A 15,950-nucleotide genomic window follows, 5' to 3' on the forward strand; every position below is an offset into this window, starting at 1 on the left:
ATTGGTTAAAACCAACAGTAGCTCTCCTCCTCGCTTCTGAAGCAACCAGTTGAAGAAAATAACCTAAATCTTGTGGTCATGCACAGGGGCATAGTGGACTCAGAATCGAAATCATTACGGGGCAAGATGGTTCAACGTAGGGACAATGTCCAAAACAACTTCTTATTGTACTCCTGAATACTTTCCCAACCATTAAAGTGAGGAATAACGCACAGCCTGTGATTCTAGAATAGGTTAACGCTGCAAAACAGGAAATGCACCACTGTCAAGCCACAGGGTTATTACGCCTCTTCAATACAATTTAGGATTTCCCGCGTATCCAGTAAATACATCTTCAAAAACCTCTCAAATGATTGGCAACCTCGCAGAAACCTCTACATTAGACACTCTTCTCTCACTATTTTGATGAGCCCACAGTAGCGCAGATCCCATTTGTGAACACTCCAACTGTCTCACTATCCTCATGTGATAAAATAAATACAAAATACATGTACATACATAGAGGGAATTGGGTCAGTTCTTCTCACCCTCTTCTGTTCATCTGTCATTTACACTTTACTTCTGCACAGCAAAGAGAACGGAACAATGGGACATACCACTTCAATCATTTCCCCTTAACGACCGCATTTTATCTAATGTGCAAATCTGCCTGCACTTAAGAACCAGGACAGGTGGGCTAACGCTTTCCTTTGCTAATGCTTTTTCTTTCCATTCTTTGGCCTTCAATTGTTTTAGTCACCATGGTTTGTTAAATCAAGTCTTCATGGGTACAGTAAATAAAATCTAATAGCACTTTTTCTTAGTGCCCAAGTAATCTTATTTTTCTTTGAAGTTCATTACATTTCAAAAGGGTTTATATAAATCACTTCTAAGTAGAACTATTTGCCAGTCAGCACCTATACTGATCTATTAAAGATGTAGGCTGTGGTTAATTGTTTTATAAATGTATTATTTGTATTGAAACCATATGGTTTAGAGATGTATAGGGCATATTTTGTGTGTGGCATATACCTGCAATAAAAAAATATGTATAAATATAACAGTTGCACCAGTTTGCCAAGAGCAGGCATATTAGCTTTGCCAATGCTAGTTTGAATAGGCTTTTTTTAAAACTTGCAACGATGTGCCTCTGGAATGAATTTATTTAAGAAACACAAACGCGGGAGGGGTTTGAGGCTGTTGATTAACCTAGGTACAAGGTCAGGTATTTGGCGTACACGCACCAGAGCATGCTGCTTTGCTTCACTTACCAGATCTGTAACCTAATTTTCTTTCCTCTGAGTTCCACGGTTTTGATTTTAAAATCGACACCTGAAAAAAAGACGAAAAACAATAAGCACAAATCACGGAGACATTTCCAGAAATAAGTCACAGCAAAAAGAATGGAGAAGGGTGTACTATGTAACGTTAGATTTAGTCTGACCTCAATCCCCACTTCCCTCAATAAATAAAGAGCAGCAAATGGCCTGTCTTTTTCTACAACGAGCAGTCAGCATGGTGAGTTGGGTGGCATAGAGTGTAAAGTAATTATATTCACGCAAATCCACCCAGTCAAATCCGTGTTCGCAATCGGCAATTCACCCATATACTTGAAACTATAACCATTTTAAGATGCATTCTGTTCAAAGCAGACGATCAAATTCCACGTTAAAGAATTAATATTTTGCCTTAAGACTACAACTGATAAAATTCATCTAGATCATTTTAGGCCCTACATTGTAGAACAGGCGAGCATGGGCATATGTAGTTGTCTCATGAAACGAACAGCAAACAAAATATTGTCAGCAGGAAACAGTGAAAGCGCTAATTATAGTCAAGTGAGCCACACAGCCTTCCGAATAATCACAAGTCAAAATAAAGTGGGCGAAAATGCACAAATACATGGGTTCCCACGAAACCGGTTTATTAGGGGGCAAGTGGAGCTCTTATTAAAGCAGGAACAAAGTTCTAAAATGTTCATCTATTTGTGTCTGTCTGGAATAAAAAAAAAAACTGAACGGAAAATCTGTCCAATTATTTCATTTTGCAAAAATGAAAAAAGAAAATAAAGCTAGCAAGTGCATTTCCTCCCTGATAAATACTGTTTTCGCTTACTCCCTGCCCAACATGGGTAATGTGAAGAACAGGGGTAAATATGTCTACTGTAGCACTAAAGGACAGAATGTTTGTTGGTGAAAATCGAAGGTCCCTGTTCTAGAGAAACCGACCAGTTCACGGTTGTGAAGTCCAGTAGGTTGGCCTGCTGAGGTCAGGAAAGTCCACAGCACCTTGCGTCATCTAGTGCGAAGACATATAAACCCTGTTGATAGTAGACAGTGGTGGCAAGAGGGCCACCCTCCCATTAATTTCTGGACCCTCTGGCAGTCTAAAAAGCCCTCTCTTGAAGATCTGGTAGATTCTACTTAAATCGCACTATAGTTTGGACGATTATTCAGCATCAGCAGTTTGGGAAGGGTGCAGGATTTTAAAAAAGTTTTGGAAAATACAAAATGTATAACAATCATCTCATAATTCACATGTAAATTGACCAAGTCACATATGAGTTTCTATTTCAGACTTCAATTTCTCAGTTGGTTCCCCCTTTTTCAAAACATTATGTGCTATTTAGTGAGATGAATTTAGTATATTTTGGAGGTTTACGTTTGAGTAGAACAGTTCATTAGAACTTTTAGCAAAATGATGTAATTCCCTCCTTATATATATGTATGTATGTATATGGTATTTCTAAAGTGCAAACCAAACTAAAAGGCAGCAAAGAACGGTACAGGTTCAAAGACAAGTCAAATGTCAAAGAGTGTTGGGAGAGGACCTGGGTTGTGATGGTTAATACCTTGTGATGTATTCTCTCAAAAGAGGCGAGTGTTCAACTCTTTCCTAAATTAGACCAGCGTTAGGAGGACCAGAATTATACAGGAAAGTTGTTTCAGATCCTCCTGGGTTTATAAATGCAAAGTCTTGATGTCCTTTTTTGATTTTTTTTATACTTTGTAGTCTGCAGTCTGATGGTGTCCTAGCTAGGATATGCTGAGAACCACCAGAGATGAGTGTATCTGCAACATAAGCAGGGGTGCTGGTCATGATGGATTTGTAAAAAATGCAGTAGGTTTTGAAAATTGTGCCGGCAGCCAATTAGAGCCAATAGAGTCCCATCAAGATGAGTGTGATGGGGGTCATAGTTCTTTGGGTCCTCAATGAGATGTGCTGCAACATGCAGGATGCCTTTAAATTGTGCCAGTATGAAGTATGGGAAACATGGAGCAATACATTTCCACCATTCAGGGTACAAAGGCTTGGAACAGCATGAACATCATTTTATGGACGATCTAGTTTCACTTTCGTTAGAAGAGAGAGCTGGTACCAGCCATTCTTTGTTTTGGGCAAAGTGTTTCGTGAGGGTGGTGTCCAGGGGGACTCCAAGTGACTTTGCATTTAGTGACAGTCGAGTTTTGAAGCAGTCAAGGTCATGTCACTGAGTCAGGTTTGTACTGTTTTTGTTTGTTATTCTTGGCAAATAACAGGAATTCTGTCTTTATTAGTTTGAGCTTCAGGGAGGCGCTGGACATCCATGTCTTGATGACATGCATGCAGTGTTTGAGACACTGGATACCCAAAGCAAGGGGACTTTCGAGCAGAGTGGTCTATCATATGCATACTGATACATCTTGATGGTGTTATAAGTGATTAAAACACCAGTTGGATTCATGTCAAGGTTGAAGATGACAGAAAACAGTGCCCATGTAAACAAACTTAACGCAGAGGATATAGTGCGTTTTACGAAAAGCAGTGAACAAGCGGTGAGACAATCATTTTGTGGCTCATGACAAGTATACCTTTTTGAATCCACTATTTCTAATGTAATCTCTTACCTACAAAGCAAATTTCAGTATTGGCTCAAATAAAACATGAGTAGTCTATAGTCTACCTTAACGTTTGAACATATACAAGACCGTAACGTGATTTGTCTCAACTGCAAAGAGAATTCAAAGATGAACTTTGAACTTATCAGCTGTGAATAATGATTGTAAATAGTAACTCGAGGGGGCACCTTTTTCTGCAGGCCCAGTTGAGCAGGTCTTAATCACTTGGACACAAAATGTAGCTACTACAGGCGTAATAAAATATGTCAATTCATAAGGTAGGGAACCCCAAACCCTGGTTTGGAGGTTGGAATCCTAAACTTTCTGATGGAAAAGACTGGTTAACCGTTGACATTCTGGACAAAATCCATGAAGGTTTGCTCTGAAGACTTGTACAATAAATACTTGGAAGATACACACAGGTGACCTAATACATAAAAATGCATTTTTGATTAAAAGCATATTTTCAATGTATTAAGTTTAGCCCAGTGGTTGTGATCCAGTTTACTACACCTTAGAATATTGTCAATTTGATATTTTAACCCTGGTACATTTAAAATAATCAACTTATTAAACTGCAATCGTTATATATTGTAATTCCTACATATTATGTTTCCCCTTGATCACAATTTAAAAATAATATATATATATTAAACCCAAATCACAATTTATGCCTTTGATGCCCAAAGACAACTTAGATCTATTCTCAGACAATGTCATAAAAGACCTCAAAGATTTGTCACTACAAAGTACAACGGAGTATTGGAAAGAAAATGAAGACCACAGAAGGAAATACAACAGCCTCATGACAAAAATCAAATCAAGATCAGATGTCGTGGTCAGATGGTCAGACAAGGGGGGCAATGTAGTACTGTGGCCCTTACAAATGTACAACACGGAAGCCCTTCTTCAACTCCAAGACAAAGATTGCTACATGCGGGTAAGCCCAACCCACAACGTGGGCATTCAAGAAAAGTATCACAACGAACTTTACAAATGGAAAGGAATGGGCCTCATCAGTAAGGAAGAGTTTAATTACCTGAAGAATGACTACCCGGTGACACCGCAATTGTACTTAATTCCCAAAGTCCATAAAAATGAAGACAAGCATTAGAAATGCAATCGGGCTCGGATTTATTTGAGTTTGAGCTAATGGCATTGTAAATGCCAATGTATTGTTGCTATGTGTTATGGAGTGTGTTCATGTGGTGTGTACTGCCAGTGATCTCCTTGTGAGTGTGCGAATATTGCACCGTTACTGCCTGTGATGTCCTTCTTGTGAGTGTGAGAAGCTTGCACCTCTGCTGCCTGTGGTCTCCTTGTGAGTGTAAGAAGCTTGCACAGCTGCTGCCTGTGATGTCCTACTCACTACTCTACTCTACTCACTACTCTACTCTACTCACTACTCTACTCTACTCACTACTCTACTCTACTCTACTCACTACTCTACTCTACTCACTACTCTACTCTACTCTACTCACTACTCTACTCTACTCTACTCACTACTCACTACTCTACTCTACTCTACTCACTACTCTACTCTACTCACTACTCTACTCTACTCTACTCACTACTCTACTCACTACTCACTACTCTACTCACTACTCTACTCACTACTCTACTCACTACTCTACTCACTACTCTACTCACTACTCTACTCACTACTCACTACTCTACTCTCTACTCACTACTCTGCACTCACTACTCTACTCACTACTCTACTCTCTACTCACTACTCTGCACTCACTACTCTACTCACTACTCTACTCACTACTCTACTCACTACTATACTCTGCACTCACTACTCACTACTCACTACTCTACTCTACTCACTACTCTACTCACTACTCTACTCTACTCACTACTCTACTCTACTCACTACTCACTACTCACTACTCTACTCACTACTCACTACTCTACTCTCTACTCACTACTCTACTCACTACTCTGCACTCACTACTCACTACTCTGCACTCACTACTCTACTCACTACTATACTCTGCACTCACTACTCACTACTCTACTCTACTCACTACTCTACTCACTACTCTACTCTACTCTACTCACTACTCTACTCACTACTCAACTCACTACTTTCTACTCACTACTCTACTCACTACTCTACTCTACTCTACTCACTACTCTACTCACTACTCAACTCACTACTTTCTACTCACTACTCTACTCACTACTCACTTCTCTACTCACTTCTCTACTCACTACTCTGCACTCACTACTCACTACTCTACTCACTACTCTACTCACTACTCTACTCACTACTCACTACTCTGCACTCACTACTCACTACTCTACTCACTACTCTACTCACTACTCAACTCACTACTCAACTCACTACTCAACTCACTACTCACTTCTCTACTCACTACTCTGCACTCACTACTTTAGTCACCTCACTACTCTACTCACCTCACTACTCACTACTCACTACTCTACTCACTACTCACTACTCTACTCACTACTCACTACTCTGCACTCACTACTCACTACTCTGCACTCACTACTCACTACTCTGCACTCACTACTCACTACTCTGCACTCACTACTCACTACTCTGCACTCACTACTCACTAATCTACTCTACTCACTACTCTACTCACTACTCTGCACTCACTACTCACTACTCTGCACTCACTACTCACTACTCTGCACTCACTACTCACTACTCTGCACTCACTACTCACTACTCACTACTCTACTCACTACTCTGCACTCACTACTCTGTGTGCCTGGTGAAAGCGTGCACTGACGGCTGGTGGTGTGTGTATGCCTGGTGAAAGTGTGCACTGATGGTTAATGGTGTGTGTGTGTGCGCCTGGTGAAAGCTTGCAGTGACGGCTGGTGGTGTGTGTGAATACTCACATAGTGATTACCCTGCATACTCAAACACTGCTCACCCTGCATACTCACACACTGCTCACCCTGCACAGTCACACACTGCTTAACCTACACACGCACACACTGCTCACCCTACACACTCACACACTGCTCACCCTACACACTCACACACTGTTAACCCTGCATACTGCTCACCCTGCACGCTCACACACTGCTCACCCTGCAAAGTCACACACTGCTCACCCTGCACACTCACACACTGCTGGCGCTGGACACCAACGTACTGCTCACCCTGCATACTCACACACTGCTGACCCTGCACACTGACACACTGCTGGCCCTGGACACCAACGTACTGCTCACCCTGCATGCTCACACACTGCTGACCCTGCACACACACACACTCCTGGCCCTGGACACCTACATACTGATCACCCTGCATACTCACACTCTGCTCACCCTGCATACTCACACTCTGCTCACCCTGCATACTCACACTCTGCTCACCCTGCATACTCACACTCTGCTCACCCTGCATACTCGCACTCTGCTCACCCTGCATACTCGCACTCTGCTCACCCTGCATACTCGCACTCTGCTCACCCTGCATACTCGCACTCTGCTCACCCTGCATACTCGCACTCTGCTCACCCTGCATACTCGCACTCTGCTCACCCTGCATACTCGCACTCTGCTCACCCTGCATACTCGCACTCTGCTCACCCTGCATACTCACACACTGCTGACCCTGCACACTGACACACTGCTGGCCCTGGACACCCGTATACTGATCACCCTGTATACTCGTATACTGATCACCCTGCATACTCAAACACTGCTCACCCTGCATACTCACACACTGCTGACCCTGCACACTGACACACTGCCGGCCCTGGACACCAACGTACTGCTCACCCTGCATGCTCACACACTCCTGGCCCTGGACACCCACATACTGATCACCCTGCATACTTACATACTGATCACCCTGCATACTCACACTCTGCTCACCCTGCATACTCACACTCTGCTCACCCTGCATACTCACACTCTGCTCACCCTGCATACTCACACTCTGCTCACCCTGCAAACTCACACTCTGCTCACCCTGCATACTCACACTCTGCTCGCCCTGCACACTCACACACTGCTGGCCCTGCATACTCACACTCTGCTCACCCTGCATACTCGCACTCTGCTCACCCTGCACACTCACACTCTGCTCGCCCTGCACACTCACACACTGCTGGCCCTGGACACCCACATACTGATCACCCTGTATACTCGCATACTGATCACCCTGCATACTCACACACTGCTCACCCTGCATACTCACACTCTGCTCACCCTGCATACTCACACTCTGCTCACCCTGCATACTCACACACTGCTGACCCTGCACACTGACACACTGCTAACGCGTGCCTTAACTATGCATATGCCTTAAACACGTGAATGCGTGCCTTAGGTAGTTGGTGTTCTAGCTGTCTGAGCAGATGGGCGGGGAGAGGAACCGGAATGATCGCAGCAGGGAGAAGGACCGGGACACAGCTTGGTAAGTTGGGCCGAACTTTAGGGCTCCGGGCTGGGGCGACTGGGGACGGATCTTTACTACATATGCCATTTACAAGAAAATGTGTTGCAAAGGCATGATTGGTAAAGGCATGCGTGGTAAAGACGCGGTTGCTGTAAAGACTGCGTGGTTTAGGCATGCGTGGTTTTGTTATACAACCTTTGATTGGGGAGAAAATCACCATAGATGTACAGTTATTGCTTTGTTTCTCTTTCATGATGAAACCTATGCCAAATTGAATAAAAAGTGTTCTAAAATAAAGTGACATTTGTCCACAGTGGAAAGCACTTTACAAAAAGGTTAACTGGTCATCTTTCAGCTGCTTAGTTCTATATTTGGTTGTTAAACTGGTACTAATGAGGTGAAAATCTATCCCCAGAATGTATTACCAGGTGTAAAAATTACAAAATCATGATGGTATGCTACCAAAAATGTGCTGCATTATGTCGCATAGTTAACCTTTTCTTGCCACATAATTTAGTTAACCCTGCAGTATAATTTGGTGCTCCCCGCCACATAATTCGAGTGGCCCTGCTGATAGTGTCTCCAAATTGCAAGTAACTAAAAAAGAATCCCCCTTCTCAGCCGAAGACCTGTCTGCGTCTCTCGTAATGAATATTCAATTCCTGTCAGTCTGAGGTTCAGAATTATATTTGGATAGCTGTGGATACTGGGATGTTTTTCGCCAAAGGAGTCTGAGCGGCATGAAATGGACAGGATCGAAGCTGGCATGGTCTACACTGTCACTGGATTCTGTGGATGAAAAAAAAAAATCACCTTTATTCGCAGTTATCCATCCACAATTTTTTGTCGGAAATCGGTTCCAGGCTGGCCTGGTCTAATATTGTGAGCAGGTGTTTCTAATTCTGGTATTTTAAAGAAAGAAAGAAACGTGGTCTGAAGGAGGAAGGCGCCGTCTCCAGAAGTGAGCATTTTTACCTCACTGCAGTAGAACCCTGCTTTGACTCCCGGGGCCGAGATGTACTTGCAGTGAATAACAGACAGTGCCATTCTCGGCCCGATAGTATCTCTATAAGCGGTGTCATCCACAAACACCTCCCATCAGTCTGAAAACACCTTTACAGCTTGTGCAATGGCCAGAGTTCCCCTCTGTTGACACAGCACTTATAAACCAGGCACTTTCAGTCCCTCTGACAACGTCCAAGCATCGTCAGTTTCCTTCGGTTGGCAAGGTTTTTCGAGCGTTTGTAATGGCAAGAGACCTCCTTTCCCACTAGGGAAATCCATCCCCTCTTGTGACCTGCAGGCAGTTTCCGCCGTGGTTGACAATACCTGCTTCACCGTGCAAACCACGGCCACTTTATGTTAGTCTGACCAGCACTCTCTGCTGAGTGCCGGGCCCTGGCATTGCCTTCCCTTCGTCGAGGCCTGCCACCTCACAGACAGCACTGACCAGTTTGACAATGTCCTTACATCCCCTGGGCGTCCCAGCCAGGAGATGTCGGTCTCACAGTGCGGATGTAGTCCTCGCATCCCTCAGACGGGTCCTGGCACCGAGGAGACATCTCAGATGTCAAGCCTCCATCCATCACAATGCGGATAGTCTTGTTCGTCTGCGCACGCACAAGGCAGACGGAAAGCAGCACACCTGCTACAGAAAGCGTTCATAACAAAAGCCTCGCGGTTCATGGCACCCGAGGGCCTCTTTCGGGGGAGGAAGCAGTGCTTTATTTGCGCCGGTGTGGCGAACCGGCACTCGTTTTAAAACACCAGGACACTTTGTGCTTGCACTTACATTTTAGTGTCGATTGTTAACACTCCAAACTATTTTTTATTTTTTACTGCAGTATGTAGGGCCTGACGAAGGGGGGCAGGGGGAGTGTTATCTGACACTTTAAGTTTACGTTAACGCACAATACTGCGTTTAAATGGCTGCTCTGATTGCCGCACCGTTGGCCCGCCACATCCGCCTCATTCCAGTGGGTGGATGGTGGAATAGATTCGCAGGCTCAGGATGTCCTTGTACTTACTCCGTGCACAGTGGAGTATTGTTTCCTTTCCGAAAGCCACTGCCTCGGTGCCCTCCTGTACGACCCATTCACCGCCAGAACCAACGTGTGGTATTGATGCTCCCGCTCCCCAAACGAGATGCCTGGGTGAGTGCACGATCTCACAGAAGCGACCCGGCAGAGAACAGTGCTAGTGAGTCGAACATGTTCAGGAACATTACCGGTCCACCAGGCACACAACACTTGCACCAAGAAAAAGTGCAGGATTAATCAAGACGAAATGGTATGCGGTAAGATAGTTATGCATGTGTCACAACCTCTGGAATCTTTAAACAAGCAAAGAGTTGTCAAGAATTTTCAGAAGCTAGTCTTTATTACTAACCCCCCTCCCCCTTTATCTAACCCCAGGGCCAAGCAGTACGCTGGCTCGCGCCAAAGTCAGGGAGTCAAACAGCTGCCTTGATAAACTGCGCACCCGAGGAGGCCTTTCCGTATACACCGAGCACATGATCACTTTTATGATGCTTGAATTGTTATGTAACATTATGTGAGCGCTCCTCCAGTCACGGCATTCCTTCTAGTAAGCTTTGAGACTCGATGCCAAAATAACACTGGCGAGTTAATAACAAGAACTGGAGCCGTAGCCGGGGGCCGGTGACCAGAACCGTCACCGCCGCCGCCGCCACAGCCCGCCACAGCCCACCACAGCCCGCCGGCAAAGGAGAGAGCGGAGTGCAGCAAGCGGTAAGCGGAGATCGTAGCATCACTCGTACCCGCCACAACCACCGCTAACTGTCCGCCGCGGCCGTTCTCCCGCCAAGCAAGCCAAGCGGTGCAACTCGGTGAGCAGTGAACGGCCCCCCACCTGTAGCTACCTGTAGCTGCCGCCAGCATCACAGAAAAGGAAGCTGCGCGCAATGAGCGCTGCAGATTTGTGAACGCGCCCGGCCATCTGGATTCACTAACGGAGGCACCCTGACAGCTCCTAATTAGAATTAATGTACTTCTTTGCGCGAGCACGCACGAAATATGCCTCAAAATGGCGGAACAAAACTACATTTACCCTATCACTTCAAGCCTATTAAAAAGAAAACACAAGGAAGACGAATCACTGGCCACATGACATAAAACGCTAAGGAATGTCTGGAATTTCTCTCTCCAAGGCCCTCTTCTTCTTTTTTTTTCTCCTTTAACATTAGTTCTCTAACTCCTCCCCTTTCAGGGGATGGAGTCCGAGCCCTAAAAAACCACCCGGGAGGCCGATAATATCAGCAATTGGCAGCCTCTTTGAAAAAACCAGCATCTTCATTGACTCTTTCCTACAACCCGAAGTAAAAAAGCTCCCGGCCTACATTAGAGACACAAGTGATTTTCTGTCTAAAATCTTTGATATTGAATGGCATAACGACTACAACTTCATGACTTTGGATGTCCAATCACTGTATACCAGCATCAGACACAACGATGGACTCAAAGCAATGAAACATTACTTGGGCAATAGACCTATTGAACTATATCAACACACAGAAATGCTTCTAGAAATGGCTGAGTGGTGTCTAACGAACAATACGTTTATCTTTGATAGACTACACTACAAACAACTACAGGGATCAGCCATGGGAACCTGCTTCTCTCCCAGCTATGCGAATCTGCATATGGGCTGGTGGGAGGAGCGGGTACTAAAAATCCAGCACGCAGAAACGATGACAAACAATGTAATGATGTACAAACGATACATTGATGACATTTTTATTCTGTGGCAGGGCAGTGTTGAAGAGGCAGAATGTTTTGCTTTGGCGCTAAATGAAAATGCCCTAAATTTGAAATTTACTTGTAACATCAATGCTGTAAGTATCCAATTCCTAGATCTGGAGCTATATGTGCATAACAAGAAAATACAAACACGCACATATAGAAAACCTACCGCAGGAAATTCCCTACTACATGCGCACAGCTTTCATCCCACACCACTCAAACAGTCCATTCCCTATGCCGAGTGCCTGAGAATGACTCGGAATTGCAGCACCACTGAGGGACTATCCAATGCTAAACAAGAACTCTTTTCAAGACTCAGAAAGAGGGGATACACAGACAGCACTTGCCAAAGGGCCGAAGAGAAATGTAAAAACGTAAACAGGAAAGACCTGATTTTCCCCAAACCTATGGCAAAATTAGGGGACGAGAACAACAAAAACCCCCCAAGACTCATAACTGGGTACAACAGATACCACAGTAACCTAAGAAAAATCCTGAGAAGACACTGGCCACTAGTTCGAGGTGATGCAAGCATAGGGGACATAGTGGGAAAAAGCCCCTCGATAACATTTCGAAAGGCAAAATCAATGAGGAATGAGTTAGTCTGCAATGCGCCAATTCTCAAAAAACCGAAAAATTGGCTAGATTCCCAGAAAGGGTTCAGAAAATGCTCTAAATGTAAGGCTTGCACGCATGGCATTAACACCACCACAGTGCAGGTTCCCTTTAGGAAAAAACCTTTCACTCTGAGGGACTCATTCACATGCAAGACAGATTTTGCAATATATGTGCTGGTCTGCACATGTGGCAAAAGGTATGTAGGGTCTACAATTCATCCAGCTCATGTACGGATTTTACAACACTTGAGAGCGATCGCCAACAATGATCCGGCGTATCCTGTGGCAAGACACATACATGAGGCTCACCAAGGCAATGCCAATAACATACAATATTTTGTTATTGATAGCATCCCCAGAAACCCAAGAGGAGGCAATCGCCCATTGGCGTTATGTCGCCTGGAGTCTAGGTATATCCTACTCCTAAACTCCAAGATCCCATTCGGCCTGAATGCGGATGAAGCCCTTAGTGTCCACCTTTAATAACGACATCACCCTTTAACCTCTGCGCCGCGGCCAGGGCGACTGACGCTGGAATCTGGGGACCACGGTTCGATCCCCGGCTCCGGCGGCAGGTTAGCCCAGCACCATGTGACTCTGGGCAATAGCTCGCTTAATCTTCCCGACGGCCCCCCAGCGCCTAGAGACCCTTACGGGTGATTGTGCGCTTTACAAATGTGGACTTTACTTTACTTTTTCTCTCCTAGTACCATTCGCAGAACATCTGCAGTTCACGTACTAACAATCTCACGGGTTTACACTTGGGCACACCAGAGCACACTACTAGACATGCCCATTCTAGTAGCACACATCACAATTTCACATTCAGTTACAATTATAATTTATCAAGATTCACGACCACGGCTCTGTAATTTCTACCACCACATGTCCCATAGCTACCTAGTCTTTATTGTAAATTAACCCTAGTAAATTTGACGGCCAAACATGCCCTTTCACTCTGGAATGGGTAATTTTGTTAAAATGTGTAACACGCCTACCCGGACACGATCGCCCACTAGGGCAGCATGTAACGTCATGTTTGATTCATGAACGGAGGACCCAGAAGTAAGCATATTATGCAGCACGGCTTCTGTGGCAGGCGCTTTAACGAGCGATAATCATTGAGGTAAACACACAAGCCTCGCATCCGCTGGCAGCGGCTCTTTAACTTAGAGGCTTGAGAAAACAACTGTACACATAACAATCAGTACAATGTTAGTTAATCTACGCGCATTTGTGCATCACCCGGCAACTTTAAGAGAGGGAAACCCATCCTGTCAAAGGGGATCGCCCGCGCTGAACTTTCCCGGTATAATTACCTTGTCTCTTGAGACACGCACCCAGCGTTCACACGAGGCTCCAACGCTACACTGGCATACAGGCAAACCAGATGGGCTACCACTAGGGGACCTTTATTGGGAACATCTATGGGAAGAACAGTATGCAAATTGTAGCATGTTGTGGTAATCATTATTATTATTTTCCGTTTTCACTAAGTAATGTCACTGAGGTTTAAATAACGACCGTATGTCAGCTGTGAAGTGAACATGCTGCACATATAGGTCATAGTTATGATGACACACAAGGGTTGGGTGTTAATCGTAATAGTAATAATGTGCATAAAGTGAAAAATGAATTCTGTAAAAAATGCTCGTTTTGGTGCAAAAGGTTAAAAAACTATAAAATGTAAAAATATATAAAAATGTAACATGAAAGGCACAAGACAGGTTTTGGCCACATTGTAACCATGGCAATATCCAGTTTCAACCTGTATTGTAATTGAATGACACGCCCAGTATTCAGTGTATATATAAGCGCCCTAAATTCTTATGCAGATGTAGTGAACAAGGCGGCAACGCCGAAACGCGTCTAAGCAGACACTGATCGAGAAATAAAAAAGTTTGGATTCAGACCCACGGAGTCAGCGCCTTCTTCAATCGCATGAGTTTGGTTTAAAGGAATATATATATATATATATATATATATTTCTGGCTTTCAGTCTGCTCCTTGCAACCATTGACTTTCTTCAACCAGCCTTTTTCAACCTTTTTTTTGTGACTTGTGACGACTTGAATCACATATGGGCTCACAGTTAAGTGTTCATCTGTAGTTAGAAATGCCATACCTAACAACATTGACAAATTTGGCTGGAATTTTTCAAGCATTTTCTTTACCTTACCAATCTTAGATCAGAAATGGCTTGAGCTACTTCGTGCTTCAGATATCGGTTGGGAAAAGGTGCATAGTGCCTTCTCTTGGACACAATTGAGGCATGTAAGGTCACAGGATGTTTCAGGTGAACAGATTTCACATGACAGCTTGCCAGAAACGTAACAACCCCACGCACTTGCACTTTTTAGCCACGAATCTGTATGCTACCAAATAAATCGAAATTGAGTGTTGGCCAGCAGTGCTCTAACTTTTAGAGCCAAAGCCGCTATGGGGGCCTGGGCTCTGCTTCACCAACCAATTAGGCTTTTGAGAAGTCATTCTCATATAATTGTAAATCCAGAGTTAGCTCTATATACATTACGAAAAGTAAACCTAATAAATGCCATTCTCCTCACAGTGATCACACTTGGGGAAGAGGGGAGCAGCACGGACCACTGACACCACAGTTGTGTGAAAAAGGCCGCTTTATTGAAACAGGTGAACAACACAACCCTAGGCCTTTGCCTAACAAAACTAAAACCTCACTATACAGTTAACTCACCTATATTAATCTACCCCCTTCCGCTAAAATTCTTTTTCCCACAAAAGAACTTTACAGTAACATTGTACCCACTCCAGTAACTGTGCCCTTTAATCTCATACACCCTTTACTACAACTATTAACCCCTACTGAAGTAGACTTCCTACATAACCTTGAACTTCCTGTGACCTCCAGGCGTGAACTAATCTAGCCGTTTCCTGTGAGCCTGAGTTGGTGCTGTCAACAAGAATAAACTTTGTTATAATGGCGACTTCTCTGTCAACCGCCCCATGCACCTGCTTCAAGAGACATTCCTAAACACAATCAGATAATACCCTGCGCACCGATCGAATGAAACTTGCCCTAAACAAACCTTACCCCCCAGACCAACAGAAAAAATGGATTGAGCGGGCGGGAAAAATTTTCTGCTAAGTGCCAGCCATCATAAAATGGTGGTTGGCACTACAAAATGCCCGATTTTATACCCTTGGGCTACATCTGTAGCCCAAACATAGCCCAAACCCCGGAGCAGTCGCCCGACTGCTCCAGTTCCCCAAATAAGCCGGGGACAGACTTCCCTGTGGTCAGCTGCCCCCCAAACCCCCAATGCCCTGCCTCTGACTGCAAATA

The 15,950-nt window shown here is 44.4% G+C and overlaps 1 protein-coding gene across 2 annotated transcripts in view; it reads right to left on the reverse strand.

The window, feature by feature from the left end:
- The window catches only part of RAB12 (RAB12, member RAS oncogene family), a 170,512-nt gene that overhangs the window by 61,135 nt on the left and 93,427 nt on the right, over positions 1 to 15,950 (reverse strand). For both annotated transcript variants that reach the window (XR_013610594.1, XM_078687881.1), the window contains exon 2: positions 1,251 to 1,311. Coding sequence is in view for 1 of the 2 variants with exons in the window: in XM_078687881.1 (XP_078544007.1) it covers positions 1,251 to 1,311 (61 nt within the window). In the remaining variant the exon portion in view is untranslated. The remainder of the gene's footprint in view (positions 1 to 1,250; positions 1,312 to 15,950) is intronic.

This window comes from Lissotriton helveticus, chromosome 4_1 (genome assembly GCF_964261635.1).
Source record: "Lissotriton helveticus chromosome 4_1, aLisHel1.1, whole genome shotgun sequence".
In the NCBI taxonomy this organism is placed as follows: Eukaryota; Metazoa; Chordata; class Amphibia; order Caudata; family Salamandridae; genus Lissotriton; species Lissotriton helveticus.